General features: G+C 44.0%; 1 protein-coding gene across 6 annotated transcripts in view; it reads right to left on the reverse strand.

Moving 5' to 3' along the window:
- LOC142244310 (uncharacterized) overlaps positions 1 to 20666 on the reverse strand; it is a 417067-nt gene that overhangs the window by 28845 nt on the left and 367556 nt on the right. Inside the window, exon 17 of one of the 6 annotated variants that reach the window (XM_075316519.1) lies at positions 7830 to 9469. The exons of 4 other annotated variants lie outside the window; for them this stretch is intronic. In XM_075316519.1, coding sequence (XP_075172634.1) covers positions 9195 to 9469 — 275 coding nt within the window. In that variant the 3' untranslated portion in view covers positions 7830 to 9194. Of the gene's footprint in view, positions 1 to 7829; positions 9470 to 20666 lie in introns of those variants that run through there. One more of the 6 variants, XM_075316517.1, reaches the window with a different exon arrangement.

The following is a 20666-nucleotide window of genomic DNA, read 5'->3' on the forward strand; positions in this document are numbered from 1 at the left end:
CACGCTTTGGCTTTTTTATCAAGAGCAGATCACCAAGGTTCACGAGTCAGCCCTGGATGGAGTAGCACTAACCAAGTATCCTCCTTCTCATTTAACATCTCAAAAAGAACCACAGATTAATCTGTAGCAGATGTTTTGTTTTTTTTTTGTTATGTGCTGACCTCAAGATAAGATCTAGATTCAACCTTCTTTGGTCAGGACAATGTGCCTTAATGAAAGTGTTAATGCCGATCCTAATAGCCCCTGTAAATCATGGAGTTAGGGTACCTTCACACTTAGCGATGCAGCAGCGATCCGACCAGCGATCTGACCTGGTCAGGATCGCTGCTGCATCGCTACATGGTCGCTGGTGAGCTGTCAAACAGGCAGATCTCACCAGCGACCACTGAACAGCCCCCAGCCAGCAGCGACGTGCAAGCGACGCTGCGCTTGCACGGAGCCGCCGACTGGAAGCTGCAGAGACTGGTAACTAAGGTAAACATCGGGTATGGTTACCCGATGTTTACATTAGTTACCAGCGCTGTGTGCAGAGAGCAGGGAGCCGCGCACACTGAGCGCTGGCTCCTTGCTCTCCTAGCTGCTGTACACATCGGGTTAATTAACCCGATGTGTAATGCAGCTACATGTGCAGAGAGCAAGGAGCCGCGCACACTGCTTAGCGCTGGCTCCTTGCTCTCCTAGCTGCTATACACATCGGGTTAATTAACCCGATGTGTACAGCAGCTACATGTGCAGAGAGCCGGAGCCGGCAGCACAGGCAGCGTGAGAGCTGCGGAGGCTGGTAACTAAGGTAAATATCGGGTAACCACCTTGGTTACCCGATGTTTATCTTGGTTACAAGCTTACCTCAGCTGTCAGACGCCGGCTCCTGCTCCCTGCTCGCTTCATTTGTCGCTCTCTCGCTGTCACACACAGCGATCTGTGTGTCACAGCGGGAGAGCGGCTTTGAAGAAAACGAACCAGGGCTGTGTGTAACGAGCAGCGATCTCGCAGCAGGGGCCAGATCGCTGCTCAGTGTCACACACAGCGAGATCGCTAATGAGGTCACTGCTGCGTCACAAAAAGCGTGACTCAGCAGCGATCTCGGCAGCGAGCTCGCTGTGTGTGAAGCACCCCTTACCCTTGAACAGATAAAATAGGTATCCAAGGGTGGAGCCAGAGCCCCGTAGAACTGTGTCAAATAATGACCTATTGGAAGACCCTCATGTATATATTGGTGTAATTGGAGTCCCAAGGGGGGCCCCAGATGAGTATAAGGCCAGGGATGAAGTAGCAGCAGGATTTGAGTCCTTACTTCCCATTATTACTGTGAATAAGAATGTTGCATGGATCAATTATCTCTATTATAATAAACAGAGATTTGTTAATTACTCCACATACGCCTTAACTGGGTTAGTTACTCAGTTGGGTCAGACTACTATGCTGGCCGACCAGAACCGGATGGCTCTGGATATGTTATTAGCAGAAAAAGGAGGTGTTTGTGCAATGATAGGAGAGGCCTGTTGTACTTATGTCCCAGATGAAACAGGCCCAAATGGTAAGGTCACCCAAGCCCTGAAACAAAAAATGAAAGGGATACCAATTCAGATAGGGATTATAACCCTTCTAGTGTTGGTTTTTGCCATAATTATTGTTTACTGTATTTTGCCTTGCTATAAGATTTGTAATAAGGGGACAAACGAGGCTATAGCCATGTCACCTTCCCTTCAGTGTTATATACAACAGTAAGCATTGTTGACCTTAGGGAGATCAACATATCCACTGCGGAGACACCATCACGTGTTTCTCAACGCAGTGATTCTAGAGCATTGCCCCCTGGGAAGTATGCAAATAAGAAAGCCGCGGAGACACCATCACGTGTTTCTCAACGCCGGCAGGAAACTAGCCAGGTCTTTCACCGGGAAGGAACAACCACGGGAAGGGCAGTCTCCAGTCAAGGAGACCACCTATACCAAACATGGTATCCATCCACAGACAGCCGTTTCGGGGTATTTGCCCCTCATCAGTGTGGAGTAGGAATCTGGCTAGTGGGGGCAATGCCTAGTATAAGACTACTTAAGCAAGCATTGTTGACCTTAGGGAGATCAACATATCCACTGCGGAGACACCATCACGTGTTTCTCAACGCAGTGATTCTAGAGCATTGCCCCCTGGGAAGTATGCAAATAAGAAAGCCTCGGAGACACCATCACGTGTTTCTCAACGCCGGCAGGAAACTAGCCAGGTCTTTCACCGGGAAGGAACAACCACGGGAAGGGCAGTCTCCAGTCAAGGAGACCACCTATACCAAACATGGTATCCATCCACAGACAGCCGTTTCGGGGTATTTGCCCCTCATCAGTGTGGAGTATGAATCTGACTAGTGGGGGCAATGCCTAGTATAAGACTACTTAAGCAAGCATTGTTGACCTTAGGGAGATCAACATATCCACTGCGGAGACACCATCACGTGTTTCTCAACGCAGTGATTCTAGAGCATTGCCCCCTGGGAAGTATGCAAATAAGAAAGCCGCGGAGACACCATCACGTGTTTCTCAACGCCGGCAGGAAACTAGCCAGGTCTTTCACCGGGAAGGAACAACCACGGGAAGGGCAGTCTCCAGTCAAGGAGACCACCTATACCAAACATGGTATCCATCCACAGACAGCCGTTTCGGGGTATTTGCCCCTCATCAGTGTGGAGTAGGAATCTGGCTAGTGGGGGCAATGCCTAGTATAAGACTACTTAAGCAAGCATTGTTGACCTTAGGGAGATCAACATATCCACTGCTCTAGAATCACTGCTCTAGAATCACTGCGTTGAGAAACACGTGATGGTGTCTCCGCAGTGGATATGTTGATCTCCCTAAGGTCAACAATGCTTGCTTAAGTAGTCTTATACTAGGCATTGCCCCCACTAGCCAGATTCCTACTCCACACTGATGAGGGGCAAATACCCCGAAACGGCTGTCTGTGGATGGATTCCATGTTTGGTATAGGTGGTCTCCTTGACTGGAGACTGCCCTTCCCGTGGTTGTTCCTTCCCGGTGAAAGACCTGGCTAGTTTCCTGCCGGCATTGAGAAACACGTGATGGTGTCTCCGCGGCTTTCTTATTTGCATACTTCCCAGGGGGCAATGCTCTAGAATCACTGCGTTGAGAAACACGTGATGGTGTCTCCGCAGTGGATATGTTGATCTCCCTAAGGTCAACAATGCTTGCTTAAGTAGTCTTATACTAGGCATTGCCCCCACTAGCCAGATTCCTACTCCACACTGATGAGGGGCAAATACCCCGAAACGGCTGTCTGTGGATGGATACCATGTTTGGTATAGGTGGTCTCCTTGACTGGAGACTGCCCTTCCCGTGGTTGTTCCTTCCCGGTGAAAGACCTGGCTAGTTTCCTGCCGGCGTTGAGAAACACGTGATGGTGTCTCCGCGGCTTTCTTATTTGCATACTTCCCAGGGGGCAATGCTCTAGAATCACTGCGTTGAGAAACACGTGATGGTGTCTCCGCAGTGGATATGTTGATCTCCCTAAGGTCAACAATGCTTGCTTAAGTAGTCTTATACTAGGCATTGCCCCCACTAGCCAGATTCCTACTCCACACTGATGAGGGGCAAATACCCCGAAACGGCTGTCTGTGGATGGATACCATGTTTGGTATAGGTGGTCTCCTTGACTGGAGACTGCCCTTCCCGTGGTTGTTCCTTCCCGGTGAAAGACCTGGCTAGTTTCCTGCCGGCATTGAGAAACACGTGATGGTGTCTCCGCGGCTTTCTTATTTGCATACTTCCCAGGGGGCAATGCTCTAGAATCACTGCGTTGAGAAACACGTGATGGTGTCTCCGCAGTGGATATGTTGATCTCCCTAAGGTCAACAATGCTTGCTTAAAGGGAACCTGTCATCAGAAATTTCGCCCAAAAGCTAAAAGATTCCCCCTCTGCAGCTCCTGGGCTGCATTCTAGGAAGGTCCCTGTTATTATTGTGCCCCATGTGAGACCAAAATAAAGCCTTTATAAAGTTCTACCTTTTTGTATGCAGCTTCTGTAAATGTGTCACGGGGGCGGGCTCTCTGCCGTCCGTTATTCTGCCTCCTGGTCCTGTATGCCGCCCCCATCGCTCCTTTCCATATCTGATGCACCGCCCACTGCTCCAGCCATCCCCGCGCATGCCCAGTGCCAGTCTCACGGGACTGAGCAGTGTGACCGCTGGTGACGTGTGCGCAGGCAAGTGATGATGGGCGGGACTGTGACTGTTATCAGCAAGTACCCGCCCATAATCTCGTGAGCGTGCAAACCTCACCAGCGGTCACACTGTGCTCAGAGTAGATGCTAGACTGTATGGGCTGCTTCCAGGGATGACGTCCCTTTGTCATGTGATAGGGGCGTGTTCAAAATACTATCACATGACAAAGGGACGTCATCCCTGGAAGCAGCCCATACAGTCTAGCACTACCCTGAGCTCAGTGTGAATGCTGGAGAGGTTTGCGCGCTCACGAGATTATGGGCGGGTACTTGCTGATAACAATCACAGCCCCGCCCATAATCACTTGCCTGCGCACACGTCACCAGCGGTCACACTGCTCAGTCCTGTGAGACTGGCACTGGGCATGCGCGGGGATGGCTGGAGCAGTGGGCGGTGCATCAGATATGGAAAGGAGCGATGGGGGCGGCATACAGGACCAGGAGGCAGAATAACGGACGGCAGAGAGCCCGCCCCCGTGACACATTTACAGAAGCTGCATACAAAAAGGTAGAACTTTATAAAGGCTTTATTTTGGTCTCACATGGGGCACAATAATAACAGGGACCTTCCTAGAATGCAGCCCAGGAGCTGCAGAGGGGGAATCTTTTAGCTTTTGGGCGAAATTTCTGATGACAGGTTCCCTTTAAGTAGTCTTATACTAGGCATTGCCCCCACTAGCCAGATTCCTACTCCACACTGATGAGGGGCAAATACCCCGAAACGGCTGTCTGTGGATGGATACCATGTTTGGTATAGGTGGTCTCCTTGACTGGAGACTGCCCTTCCCGTGGTTGTTCCTTCCCGGTGAAAGACCTGGCTAGTTTCCTGCCGGCGTTGAGAAACACGTGATGGTGTCTCCGCGGCTTTCTTATTATTATTATTTATATACAACAGTAGCCCCCTTCAAATCTGACACAATGGTTACCATGCTCAACGACCCAAAGTCAAACTTAAGAGGTTGTTATAGTAGGGGGCCACGGGGCTTGGATCCCGTCTGTGGGAACTGAGGTGAAGATGTTAGGAAACAAGTGATTTCCATAGCTGTGGGACACTGTAGTCTCTGGGTAGCCCTCACGGAGTAAGACGACAGATAATATTATTAAGAGGGGACTGTGAAGGCCTAGGCTATGAATCGTTTGTCCAGTATAATAATATTATAATATAATAAGATTAATCTGTATTTTGAATGTTTTATGTATTGCTTTCTACGTATACCTGACTGAAATGTTGCAAGGATTGAATATGTAAACAAACTATGCTTAGGGCTAAGTAATGAGTTTGTAGTCTCATAAATAAGTAAACTGACATTCTTCAATAGAACAGGTTCTCTGAAAACCGGTTAGACTCATGAATAAGCAATATTCTTGAGTAGACTGTAGTCTGGTCCCAGACCCACCTGAATGACTTAAAGGAATGCTGTTTTACAGGACTGTCCAAAAAGCTGTATAAAATGTTATATTCTTGAATACACGGGCAGAAGGCCTCCACTTCTCCCAAATAGAGACACGTTTCTCTGTGTGGTCAATTTCCTGATTCATATACAGCTGCGCAGTTCTGATTTGAAATCCAACTCCGTGACCCTGAGAGAGACCTGGAAGTCTCCCCCAACAATGTGCACTTACAATTGCTCATTTTGCCCTTTTACCCAGTTAATTGTTCTAATTTCCATTATGTCTCTGACACTACGTGATTAACAACAGACAAGCTGAATCCTTCTGAGCTCTATGCAGAAACAGGAAGACTCTTTTTCCTTCATGTCATTATTAAAATTACAATTTTACATCACTGCACAATGCCATATAATATGATGACTGCAATATATTAAAAGGATAAAAACTTTCACGGGAGTGCTTCTTTAATAACCAAACAAATAATGTAAACTAAAAGTAATATTGGTGTAGGTATGATAAAGACCTCAAATGACTTGATCCACAGACCCTTGGGTAAAAAAAACCTTTAACCTCTTCACGACACATGACGTACTGGGTACGTCATGGATCGTATCAGGTTAATGCCTGCCTGCTGCCACCGGCCACATGTCTGGCTATCAGGCACAAGTGGATTCGCTACCCACTCATGCCTGTTAACAGCTTGCATCTCACTGTGAAAATGTCACAGGGAGATGGAAAAGCGGGCCGCTGTAAGCATTCACTTACTTGGCTCCATCGGAAGTCATGTGATGTGATCACGTGAGTCCGATGGTTGCCATGGTAGCACAGGGTCATGTGATGACTCCTGTAGCTATCATGAGTCAGTTCCTCTTACAACCAGCAGAGGGCCGTGTGAGAGGAGAGCAGCGTTTGTACAGATCAGAGCGATGCTGCTTTGATCTACACAAAGGAATAAGCAATCAGACTGCTGATCGGTATAGTCCCTATAGAGCCTAGTAAAATAGAAAAAAAGTTAAAAAAAAATGTAAAAAAAAAAAAATTAATCGTTCAAATCACCCCTTATTCGCCCCATTGAAAATTAAAGGGTTAAAAAAAATACACATATTTTGTATAACCATGTTCTGAAATGCCCGATCTATCAAATTATAAAATCAATTATTCTCATCGGTAAGCGGCAAAAAAAATTCCAAATGCCAAAATTTTGTTTTTTTGTCACCACAAATTTTGCGCAAAATGTGATAACGGGCGATCAAAATGACACTTCTGCAGAAAAATGGTACCGTTATAACGTCAGCTCGAGACGCAAAAAATAAGCCCTCACTCATGGATCCCAAAAAATTAGAATGCTACGGAACATGGAATATGGCGCAAAAAGTGCACCTTTTTGGGGATAAATTTCTGATTTTTTTTAACCCCATAGATAAAAGTAAACCTATAGATGTTTGGTATCTACGAACTCATACCAACCTGGGGCATCACACCGACACATCAGTTTTACCATATAAAGAACACAATGAATAAAATATCTTAAAAACAATCATGCAATCGCACTTTTTTTTTTGCAATTTTTTTGCAAGTGGAATTTTTTTTGCCGTTTTACAGTACACTATATGGTAAAACTTATGTTTTCATTTAAAAGTAAAACTCATACCGCAAAAAATAAGCCATTATATGGCAAGATTGACAGAAAAATAAAGTTACGGCTCTTGGAAGAAAAGGAGCGGAAAAAAACGGAAAATCGCCTGGCGGTGAAGGAGTTAAGAGGGAGGCAGCACATCAAAGAGATATAAACCTTTTATGAACCCTTGGGACATTTCAGCTCAACTGAGCTTTTCTTTACCTAATCTCAGGTTATGAAATTGGTATAGAGAGTTAAGGGTACTTTACACGCTGCGATATCGGTACCGATATTGCTAGCGAGCATACCTACCCCCGTAGGTTGTATCAAAAACGAAGAAACTTCAGCTCTCCCCTCTTCACTCCCAAATCTTACCTCCGGTGCACGGAAACACCCTGACCTGGGTGGAAACACATGAAGAAAGGAAGAAATTCCAGCAACTTCAGGAGAAAGTAGAATTTTCTTAAAAACAGTTTCTTTATTGGTAATAAAAATATTAATATTCCATCCAAGCAAGACAAAAAATGGAGAGGCAAGACAGAGGAGCTGTTTCCTACGCGTTTCAACCTGAATAGGTCTTAATCATGGAATACCCCCGTAGGTTGTGCGTCACGGGCAAATCGCTCCCTGTGGCGCACAACATCGCTAACACCCGTCACACGGACTTACCTTCCCTGCGACGTCGCTCTGGCCGGCGATCCGCCTCCTTTCTAAGGGGGCGGTTTGTGCAGCATCACAGCGACGTCACACGGCAGCTGTCCAATAGCAGAGGAGGGGTGTAGATGAGCGGCCGGAACATGCCGCCCACCTCCTTTCTTCCTCATTGCCGGTGGACGCAGGTAAGGAGAAGTTAGTCGCTCCTGTGGTGTCACACACAGCGATGTGTGCTGCCGCAAGAACGACGAACAACATCGTACCTGCAGCAGCAACGATATTTGGGAAAGGAGCGACGTGTCAATGAGCAACGATTTTTCGCGCTCGTTGATCGTTGCTCCTTGGTGTCACACGCTGCGATGTCGCTAACGGTGCCGGAAGTGCGTCACTAACGACGTGGCCCCGACGATATATCATTAGCGATGTTGCAGCATGAAAAGCACCCTTTAGACAGCATGACAGCTTGTTTGCAATTGACTTGCTATTTCTATCTGCTGTCATTCTCCTTTTGATGCGAAGATCATTGATCACCAGAGCCCTGCTGAGTATGACCAGTAGCTACATTCCTGGATAAGAAGTTAACTTCTGAAATACCAGCCATCTCTATTCAGCCCATTGATTTCTATAAACCAGTTAGCTGCTCCCCCTCCACCGCTTTCAGCACCTGACCGAGCTGTTTAATTAGTCCTACCAAATCACAACCCATGGCCCATACTATTGTCAGTTTTCAGATTAGTTTGTGTCTGTGTGCTCTTCAAACAGCCTCTTAAGTGAGGGAGAAAACTTGAACTATAGTGCCAGCCATTGGGGGTAGCAATCCTAAAATTCAATATCGACACTTTAACAAGCCTTACTACGACTTCAAAAAAGAAGGCAACAGTCAGACATTTATTTTGAAGGAACGCATTTTGGGGTGTTTGCTCTTCATCCGTGCAAAGCAAAAATCCTAATCTGAGTAGGTGAGAGGCTACCTGAACCGAAATGTCACCCAAGGAAGAGTGCCCTCCCCCCAGCAATAAGTGAGATTGTGAGATTATGGAGCACACATCTGTATTTTTCCCTCTCCTTTTTTTTTTTATAAGAGCCATAGCTTTTTTTTTATTTTTCCCTTTACATAGCTGTATGAGGTTTTGATTTTTCCACGACGTGTTCTAGATTTGAAGGACATAGTTAATTTTATCATTCAATATACTGGAAAACACGAAAAAAAATTGAAGTTAATGCAATTCCACAATGGTTTTTTGAATTTTGTTATTATGGCGTTCATTCTATAGTAAAAAAATTATTCTCCAGGTCAACATGATTATGGCAATACCATATTTTCATAAATCTTATGGTATGCAAAAAATGACCTAATTTGCATAACAATGAGAATGTTTAAACATGAAATTATACAAGTAACAGAGGTACAGTCAAGCTTTTGCTCTTCAACATCTGGATCATTTTTAACAGATGCAATGGACAGGTGATGCGACTTCAGCACAGAAGTGGAAACTGGAGGTGTAGTTATAGGTTTCTTAATCGTATGACATAACTTATCAGAAGATTGATTTAAGGAAATGGAATTGCTGGCAGTGGCTAGAAAAAAAAAAGAAAAACACAAATGTTCATGGAAAAGGTTGAATGTAAGAACAAAATATCAGGGAAAACATATCATGTAAATGTACTTTTACAATCGTCCACAATAGGTTGATCACAAAAAGAAAAGCATCCTTCCGTGGATAAGATACAGAGGCATGGAAACATATGGGCACCCCTGGTCAAAATTACTGTTATTGTGAACAGTTAAGCAAGTTGAGGATTATAAATTATCTCTAAAAGGCATAAAGTTAAAGATGAGACATTTCCTTTGTATTTTAAACAAAAAGAATATACCGTATTTTCCGGCATATAAGACGACTGGACGTATAAAGGCCCTGTCACACACAGAGATAAATCTGTGGCAGATCTGTGGTTGCAGTGAAATTGTGGACAATCAGTGCCAGGTTTGTGGCTGTGTACAAATGGAACAATATGTCCATGATTTCACTGCAACCACAGATCTGCCAAAGATTTATCTCTGTGTGTGACAGAGCCTTTAGATGACCCCCAACTTTTCCAGTTAAAATATCGAGATTGGGATATATCATACATACTGAAGTGTAAGCTGAGCCGAGTAATGTGCCCTGCTGTAAGGTCCCCATTGTTTAGTGATGTCCCCTGCTGTAATATCCCTATTGTTTAGTGATGTCCCCTGCAGTAATGTGCCCATTGGTTAATAATGTCCCCTGCTGTAATGTCCTGCGCAGTATAAGCCTATTGTTTAATAATGCCCTCCTGCTGGTTCCCTTCTGTCCCCTATCATGCAGTTGTTTACACACAATAAAAGATATTCTCAAGTCTCCACTGTGCCTTCAGTGCTTCCAGCTGCCTCTTGCAGTCCCCAAGCATACAGACACCTCTGTGATAGCGTCCGGTGTACGGCGTTGCTGCTGCAGGATGTTGTCACGGCTTTACTACAATTGAATATGCTTTACGGCACCACACAGCATTCAACTGCAGTAAAGCGCGTTCAAAACACAGGGCTGCCGCTACTGTCAATGCTTTACTGCAGTTGAGTCTTTCAATTCTTGTTTGAGGAATTTTCATCCATTTTTCCTTTGTCAAAGTCTTCCAGTTCTGTGAGATTCCTTGGTCATCTTGCATCCACTGCTCTTTTGAGGTCTAGCCACAGATTTTCAATGATGTTCAGATCAGGGGTCTGCAAGGGTCATTATAAAACCTTCAGCTCGCGCCTTTTGAGGTAGTTTATTGTGGATTTTAAGGTGTGTTTAGGATCATTATCAATTTGTAGAAGCCATCCTCTTTTCAACTTAGGCTTTTTTACAGATGGTGTTATGGTTGCATCAAGAATTTGTTGAAATTTCATTGAATCCAGTCTGCCCTCTAACCGTGAAGTGTTCCCAGTGCTATTGGCTGCAACACAACTCCAAAGCATAAGTGATCCACCCCCCATTACTTGGTTGTCAATGTATTCTTTTCCAGAAATTCTGTGCCCTATTTTCCAAACATACCGTTGATCATTTTGACCAAAGAGTTCTATTTTAACCTCATCGGTTTACAAGACTTGTTTCCAGAATGCATCAGGCTTGTTTAGATGTTCTTCTGTATACTTCTGAAGCTGAATTTGATGGTGACGACGTAAGAGAGGTTTTCTTCTGATGACTTTTACATGAAGGCAAGGATTTGTGCAGGTGTCTCTGAACAGTAGAACAATGTACCAGAACTCCAGAGTTTGCTAAATCTTCCTGAAGGTCTTTTGCAGTCATGTGGGGGTTCTGATTAGCCTCTCCAGCAATCCTATGAGCTGCTCTCAAGAGAAATTTTGCTTGGTCTTTCAGATCTTATCTTAACCGCCACTGTTCCTGTTAACTGCCATTTCTTAAAGGTAAGGTGTCGCGTATTTCTATAATCCAAATAGCGATTACTTGTAAGATAACATGCAGTTATAATGTTATCTTGCTTTAAATAAAGATGTCTTTCAGTTTTTATAATCCTGGAAATCTGGCAATGGGGGCTGCCATTTTACATTCCAAGTTTTAGCACGACAGTGCAGGCTCACTTTACAGCACCTCATGGACATAGGCGATAGTGGTCAGATTCCGACTCCATTAGTTCTGTTACAACTGAAATGGTAACGCCTATGTGGGCTGCCCAATTCACATTCGTGGGTGTGTTCAGCTGCCATTTTTCCATAGCCACGCTTTGGGCTGGGCTGCATTTTTCCCCTACAGCCAGGATCTGAAAGAGCAAGCAGTACCATCCTTACAGATCCTAGAATAGTGTCGTTACTGACAGCTGGAGCAGCGTGCAGTGGTGGATTACTGTCTCCAATGAAACCCCCTCCCCCCACCGCCGGCGTCCATGCAGCAGAGCTGTGTGTGTATTTGTTTGTGTGCTGTATGCAGAGCATGTGTGTATCGGCGCCCCTGCCCCCTCTGCCGCTGCTACTGTCTCCACTGACAGCCCCCCCCGCTCACCTCTGCTCTCCTTGCTGCAGCCGCTGCGGGCAGGCATGCAAAGCAGTACATGAGTACCGGTACCCCTTCCCCGCCTCTGTGTATCTAATCTCTCCTATGTGATACTGTCTGCTGAGCCATGTATCTAATCCTATATGTGATACTGTCTACTGAGTTGCTGTATCTAAACCTATCCTGTGTGATACTGTCTGCTGAGCCGTGTATCTAATCCTCTCCTATATGATACTGCCTGCTGAGTTGCTGTATCTAAACCTATCCTGTGTGATACTGTATGCTGAGCCATGTATCTAATCCTGTCCTGTGTGATACTGTCTGCTGAGCCATGTATCTAATCCTCTCCTATGTCATACTGTCTGCTGAGTTGCTGTATCTAAACCTATCCTGTGTGATACTGTCTGCTGAGCTGTGTATCTAATCCTATTGTGTGTGTGATACTATCTGCTGAGCTGTGTATCTAATCCTGTCGTGTGTGATACTGTCTGCTCTCCTGTGTGATACGGTCTGCTGAGCCGTGTATCTAATCCTATCCTGTGTGATACTGTCTGCTGAGCCATGTATCTAATCCTCTCCTATGTGATACTGTTTGCTGAGTTGCTGTATCTAAACCTATCCTGTGTGATACTGTCTGCTGAGTTGCTGTATCAAAACCTATCCTGTGTGATACTGTCTGCTGAGCCGTGTATCTAATCCTCTCCTAAGTGATACTGCCTGCTGAGTTCCTGTATCTCATCCTATCCTGTGTGATACTGTCTGCTGAGTTGCTGTATCTAAACCTATCCTGTGTGATACTGTCTTCTGAGGTGTGTATCTAATCCTGTCATGTGTGATACAGTCTGCTGAGCTGTGTATCTAATCCTGTTGTGTGTGATACTGTCTGCTGAATTGTGTATCTAATCCTCTCCTGTGTGATACTATCTGCTGAGTTGCTGTATCTAAATCTATCCGGTGTGATACTGTCTGCTGAGTTGCTGTATCTAATCCTATCCTGTGTGATACTGTCTGCTGAGTTGCTGTATCTAAACCTATCCTGTGTGATACTGTCTTCTGAGCTGTGTATCTAATCCTGTCGTGTGTGATACTGTCTGCTGAGCTGTGTATCTAATCCTGTCGTGTGTGATACAGTCTGCTGAATTGTGTATCTAATCCTCTCCTGTGTGATACTATCTGCTGAGTTGCTGTATCTAAATCTATCCTGTGTGATACTGTCTGCTGAGTTGCTGTATCTAATCCTATCCTGTGTGATACTGTCTGCTGAGTTGCTGTATCTAAACCTATCCTGTGTGATACTGTCTTCTGAGCTGTGTATCTAATCCTGTCGTGTGTGATACTGTCTGCTGAGCTGTGTATCTAATCCTGTAGTGTGTGATACTGTCTGCTGAATTGTGTATCTAATCCTCTCCTGTGTGATACTACCTGCTGAGTTGCTGTATCTAAATCTATCCTGTGTGATACTGTCTGCTGAGTTGCTGTATCAAATCTATCCTGTGTGATACTGTCTGCTGAGTTGCTGTATCTAAACCTATCCTGTGTGATACTGTCTGCTGAGTTGCTGTATCTAAACCTATCCTGTGTGATACTGTCTGCTGAGCTGTATCTAATCCTATCCTGAGTGATACTTCTGCTGAGCTGTATCTAATCCTGTCCTGTGTGATACTGTCTGCTTAGCTGTGTATCTAATCCTATCCTGTGTAATACTGTTTGCAGAGCTGTGTATCTAATCCTATCCTGTGTGATACTATCTGCAGAGCTGTGTATCTAATCCTATCCTGTGTAATACTGTTTGCAGAGCTGTGTATCTAATCCTATCCTGTGTGATACTATCTGCAGAGCTGTGTATCTAATCCTATCCTGTGTGATACTGTCCGCTGAGCTGTGTATCTAATCCTATCCTGTGTGATAGTCTGCTGAGCTGTATGTAATCCTATCCTGTGTGATACTGTCTGCTGAGCTGTGTATCCAATCTTCTCCTGTGTGATACTCCTGCTGAGCTGTATCTAATCCTATCCTGTGTGATACTGCCTGCTGAGCTGTATCTAATCCTATCCTGTGTGATACTGTCTGCTGAGCTGTGTATCTAATCCTATCCTGTGTGATACTCCAGCTGTCCTTGGTGACACTTTAGACATTTCTGGTCACCAACAAAATGGCTCCGCACTGTGATCCCTTCGAAACATCCAGGTTGGGACGGGGAGGTGACATATCACACAGGAGAGCAGATTCTGCCCACTTTTACTGTTGTTGTAATCCAGCCTAATTCTACAGTGGAATTTCTGTAGGATTTCAGCAGCTGCTCCCCCTAGTGTTTAAGAGTGGGAAAATCTAATTTTGCTCAATTAAAAACAAATAATATTTAAACAAAACATTAAAACATTAATACTTTACATTTTTTCAGTTATTGAATTTTTTTTTTTGGACAACACCTTTTTAATTACATTTTGATCTGGACAAAGGGCAACTTGAAAACGCTTTGCTATCTTCTTATAGCCTTCTTCTGCTTAGTGGGCAGCCACCATTTTCAAAGTGCTAGACAGCTGTTTAGAAGAACCCATGGCTGCTAATATTTGGCACAAGGTTAGAGGAGCCTGGGTTTTTATAAATCTGTGAAATTTGCATCACCTGACCTCTCCTAACTTAACGATGATATTGAACAAGCCATAACCCATCTTCAACTTGCTTAACTGTTAACAATAACAGAAATTTTGACCAGGGGTGCCCAAACGTTTGCATGCCACTGTAAAATGTCCTGGATTCAAATGCTGTAACACACCAAAACATCAAAGTACGGTATCACTACAGACATCCCCTGTATTGATACTCCACACTTATATTACATAATGATTATTTACCTAATAGATGTCCGTCAGCATCTTTAACCATTTAAACTGCTGACACTGATATGTGGTGTACAGGGTGGTAATGTAAACCTACCTGGGGTGATGGTTATGCAAGTTTTAGAACAAAGAAATCAATGTTTTAACACCATCTACATCACAAATGCTCAAGAAGCAGACCCCTTCATGTACAATTGCCCAGGTTCTCAACATAAAAAGCTAAAATGGTGCCCAACACCTCCCATCTGCTGAGTGACAACTCTGCAGCTTTAGTTCATGAAACCAGGACAGCCAAGTCAAGCATTCCATGCCTTATATCCTATAAGGCTTAACTAAGGTCTGCAGGACATGGCAATGTCAATGCAGCCATGCAGAGATAAGAAGTGGCCAGTTTGACTTTCTCCACCTCTAAACGCCCCTTTACAAACTGAGACTTTCTAGCGATCCCACCAGCTATCCCGACCTGGCCGGAAAGTCGCTGGAAAGTCTATAAACAGTTTCTGGTGAGGTGTCAAACAGGCAGATCTGGCCAACGATGCAGCAGCGATACAGACCTGCAGAACGACCTCTCTGGAAGGAACGCTATAGTACGCCTATCGGCTGGGTCACTAACGATGTCGTTGTAACGGTGTCAAACACACCGATGCATGCTGCGCAGAGGGAAACAAAGGCCCAAAAAATTGTCCTGAACGACTAGTAGCGATCAGCGACCTCACAGCGGGGGCCAGGTCGCTGATGTGGGTTACACACTATTACGTCACAAAACCGGTGACGTCACAGCAATATTGCTAGCGATATTGCAGTGTGTAAAGGGGCCTTAAGACTGCATACAACTGTTTAGCATACAAAGCAAGTGGCAAGTCAACAATTTTCTGCAAATTGAAAGCACTAGTTATTAATGGTGGGTTTTGGTAGGGGCACCTCACAGGTGTCTTTACAAAAAGCCTGTCAGATCTTTGTAGGGGATATAGCACTAATACAAATTGTAGCTTTAGTCATATAATCCATTGCTGCATTTGCCCGATTTCCTCCTCCTGGTGCTGACAAACTCCCTCTTTCAGCTCACTCCACTTTCCTTCTCCCTTCCCTTCTCTCACTCGCAGTAAACATTTAGATGTCGATGTAAATTGGTCCAAGATCTGTCCATGATGCTCGCACTAGCTGCGGCTCTACTGACCAGAGCGTGACAGCCTGATAAAAACACATGATGCTGTCATACTCTGGTATGGAAACCCGTAGACAGTCCAATCTGATCTCAGATCGATTTACACGGATGGTGAATGCACCCTTAGACATAGTAACTATGAAATATGGATCGGTAATATACAAGCATGACCACCACTCTTCTTATGGTGTATGGGACTGCTGAAGATTTTTTTTTTCTTGTCCTGAAGCTTACTTATCGCCTTAAATATTTTAATAGACAAGATTTTGATTGACTCTGAGATACCAAATATTTTATTTTTTTAATCTACAGTGGAACCTTGGTTTAAGAGTAACTTGGTTTGAGAGCATTTTGCAAGACAAGCAACGCTTTCTAAAAACTTGTAACTTAGTTTAAGAGCAATGCTTTGCAATAAGAGCAAATACTCACTGTGGTCACTTCCAGTTCTGTCCTTTTACCATGTTCTGACCAACACTGGAGGTAACTTTCTGTACATATGTACTGTATACTGTATACAGTATACCATTGTACAGTACAGTATATACTATACCGCATGTCTATTAATTTGCATTTGTGGATACAGTATTGTACTTTCTTATTGATAACCAGTGCAGCACATTGCTTATACTGTATCTCCCGTACACCAACAATTCTGTTGTAAGCAAACGTGCAGTGTAATTAGTTTCATATATTTTTACTGTACAGTATTTTGTATTGGCGAACTGTAATATTTTTATATGAATACAGTACATTATTTTGTATAACTGTAATAAATTTGTATAAATGCAGTAAATATTTTTGAGTTGTGGAACAAATTGTCTGTGGTTCAATTATTTCCTATGGGAAAATTTGCTTTGATATAGGAGTAACTTGGTTTAAGAGCACACTCCCGGAACACCCTATGCTCGTAATCCAAGGTTCCACTGTATATTTAAAGGGGAAAAAGTGAGATTATTAATTTTTTTTATTTATTTATTTTTTTTAATTGATTTTGTACTTTATTTTTTAATCCTTTTAGAGGACTAGAACCTGCAACTGTCATATCACTTACCGTATATATTGCAATTCTATGGCCTGTGGCTTAGCTTTATAGGAGAACCAAGATGGCAGGAAGCAAAGGAAGCCACTGCGTGCAGACACCAGTGAACTTTTTATTTAAACACCACTGTCAGATATTGACAGTAGCATTTAAATGGCCAGCAGTAGCAGTCGGACCTCTGCTCCAGTCGCAGCTGGTACCAAGATGCCATCTATATAACAGGCATTAGGGGTGTGTAGAGAAAGCGAATCTCAAGCCCTCTCCATAAACTGTCACAGCTGTAATGTCGTACCTATATGTCATATTGCATTGGGGGATTAAAGGGAATTTGCAATTATGATTTCATGCCACAAACTGTTTATATGTGCATGTACTGTAGATTACAAGATTCAATTACTGATAAATTGTACTTTAAATAAATAAGCAAGAGGCTAAAGTGCTTTGGACATGGCAAAGCACTTGCCAAACCTCTGACTCTCCAGCTCTACTAGCCGCCTAGCACCACTACCTCAGGCTTGACTGACAGCTACTCTGCTGTATAATTTCAAGCAAAGAAGCTGTCAGTCAAGTCTGAGCTAGAAAATAGCATAAAGTGGATGTTGGAGAATAAAAACTGCAAATTTGCCAGTTTGTGCTTTGAGAGCTAGGCATCCTGTAAATTAAGTGGGTCCTTTCAGGTACACAACTGGCATACTTGTAGACGGCATATGTGCTTTTGGCACACAGTTGCGCTTTCGATTTGAGTGTGCAGCTTTCACAGAATTGTATTTCTTTTAAAGCAGGGGAAGCCATTTGACAAGGAAACCCCGTATATTTCTGTGCACAGATGAAGAACATGAGTGAGAAATTGTTGGGGTTTTTTTGTGGGATGAGTTCAAGAATTTATTGGTAGCATTATGGGGTACATAACATTATTTTGATTGCTTTAAGGCTACATTCACACGACCGATCCGTTTTTGCTGTCCGCAAAAAACGGTCCGTTTTTTTCACGGATGCATCCGTGTGGCATCCGCTTCCGTATACGGTCAGTATGTCATCCGTGTGCCTTCCATTTTTTTTGCGGACCGCAAAAAACGGAAGCAGCAAGAAAGATAAATAGATGAGTAGATATAGAAATAGATGGATAGATATAGAGACAGAGAGATAGAGGGATGAATGAATCAGTAGAGGGATAGATAGAGGGATAGATAGATAAGAAAGACATATATAATGTCCTATCCCCCTGCATATTCTAAGCTGGCACCCTTTTGTAACTTTCATGTGGCACTAAAGGGTGCCAAGCCTTGTACAGTCATGGCCAAAAGTTTTGAGAATGCTACAAATATTAATTTTTACAAAGTCTACTGCTTAAGTTTTTCTAATGACAATTTGCATATACTCCAGAATGTCATAAAGAGTGATCAGCTTAACAGCAATTACTTGCAAAGTCAATATTGGCTAAGAAAATGAACTTCAACCCCAAAAACACATTTCAACATCATTGCATTCCTGCCTTAAAAGGAGCAGCTAACATTGTTTTAGTGATTGTTGCATTAACACAGGTGTGGGTGTTGATGAGGACAGGGCTGGCGATCAATCAGTCATGATTAAAAATGACAACACTGGACACTTTAAAAAGAGACTGGTGCTTGGTATCATTGTTTCTCTTCAGTTAACCATGGTTATCTCTAAAGAAACACGTGCAGCCATCATTGCTCTGCACAAAAATGGCCTAACAGAGAAGAGTATCGCAGCTACAAAGATTGCACCTCAGTCAACAATCTATCGCATCATCAAGAACTTCAAGGAGAGAGCTTCCATTGTTGCCAAAAAGGCTCCAGGGCGCCCAAGAAGGACCAGCAAACGCCAGGACCGTATCTTAAAACTGTTTCAGCTGCGGGATCGGACTACCCAGCAGTGCCGAGCTAGCTCAGCAATGGCAGCAGGCTGGTATTAGTACTTCTGCACGCACTGTGAGGTGGAGACTCTTTGAGCAAGGCCTGGTTTCAAGGAGGGCAGCAAAGAAGCCACTTCTCTCCAGAAAAAACATCAGGGACCAACTGATATTCTGCAAAAGGTACAGGGAGTGGACTGCTGAGGACTGGGGTAAAGTCATTTTCTCAGATGAATCCCCTTTTCGCTTGTTTGGGACATCTGGAAAACCGCTTATTAGGAGAAGAAGAGGTGAGCGCTACCACCAGTCTTGTCTCATGCCAACTGTTAAGCATCCTGAAACGATTCATGTGTGGGGTTGCTTCTCAGCCAAGGGAATCGGCTCACTCAGTCTTGCCTAAAAACACAGCCATGAATAAAGAATGGTACCAGAATGTCCTCCAAGAGCAACGTCTCCCAACTGTCCAAGAGCAGTTTGGCGCCCAACAATGCCTTTTCCAGCATGATAGAGCACCTTGCCATAAAGCAAAGGTGATCACTAAATGGCTCATGGAACAAAAACAGAGAGATTTTGGGTCCATGGCCTGGAAACTCCCCAGATCTTAATCCTATTGAGAACTTGTGGGTAATCATCAAGAGACGGGTGGACAAACAAAAACCAACAAATTCTGGCAAAATGCAAGCATTGCTTATGCAAGGATGGACAGCTATCAGTCAGGATTTGGTCCAGAAGTTGATTGAGAGCATGCCAGGGAGAATTGCAGAGGTCCTGAAGAAGAAGGGTCAACACTGCAAATATTGACTTGCTGCATTAACTCATTCTAACTGTCAATATAACCTTTTGGTACTCATAATATGATTGCAATTATATTTCTGTATGTGATGTAAACATCAGACAAACACAATTAAAAACCAGAGGGCAACAGATCATGTGAAAATATAATTTTGGTGTCATTCTCAAAACTTTTGGCCATGACTGTATTTAGCCAAAAAATAAATAATTAAAAAAAACGACGTGGGGTCCCCCCTATCTTTTGTAGCCAACTAGTGTAAAGCAGACGGCTGCAGCCTGTAGACCACAGCTGGCAGCTTCACCTTTGCTGGTAATCCAAAACAGAGGGCACCCCACGCTGTTATTTTAAATTAAATAAAAAATGTAAAACAAAAAACACAGGGTCACCCCCAAATTGGATCACCAGCCAAGGTAAAGCGGACAGCTGTGGTCTGGTATTCTCAGACTAGGGAGGTCCGCTATTATTGGACACTCCCCAGCCGCCCCAGAAGTGGCACATCTATTAGATGCGCCAATCCTGGTGCTTCGCCCCAGCTCATCCCGTTGCCCTGGCAAACGGGGTAATATATGAGGTTAATACCAGATGTGCAATGTCACCTGGCATCAAACCCTGGGGTTTGTGATGTCAGGCGTCTATCAGATACCCAGTCAGTATTAAAAAAAAAATAAAAATTTACGAGAAACACATTTTTATTTGAAAAAGCACTCCCCAAAACATTCCCTCTTTCACTAATTTATTAGAAAGAAAAACAAATCCAGGTGTGGTGTAATCCAAGGGGGTCCCACGACGATCCATGCCATAGTCACTGTCCCAGTCAATGAAGAAAAGAATGTTCCCCATTGGCTGGGAGAGTAGTGCAGTGACCTGAGCTAACATCAATAGGTCAGCCCAGATCACTGCAGAGCATGACCAGTGCTGCTGTCAGGAGGTTAGCGAGGTACATTACCTGCGGTGATCGCTGCACTCCTGACAGCAGCGCTGTCACTGAGTTCAATGGCCGCTGCCTTCACAAACCAAGTATCGTGAGCGGCCCGTGACGTCACCGCTAGTCACAG

This window comes from Anomaloglossus baeobatrachus, chromosome 6 (assembly GCF_048569485.1).
Source record: "Anomaloglossus baeobatrachus isolate aAnoBae1 chromosome 6, aAnoBae1.hap1, whole genome shotgun sequence".
Classification (NCBI taxonomy): domain Eukaryota; kingdom Metazoa; phylum Chordata; class Amphibia; order Anura; family Aromobatidae; genus Anomaloglossus; species Anomaloglossus baeobatrachus.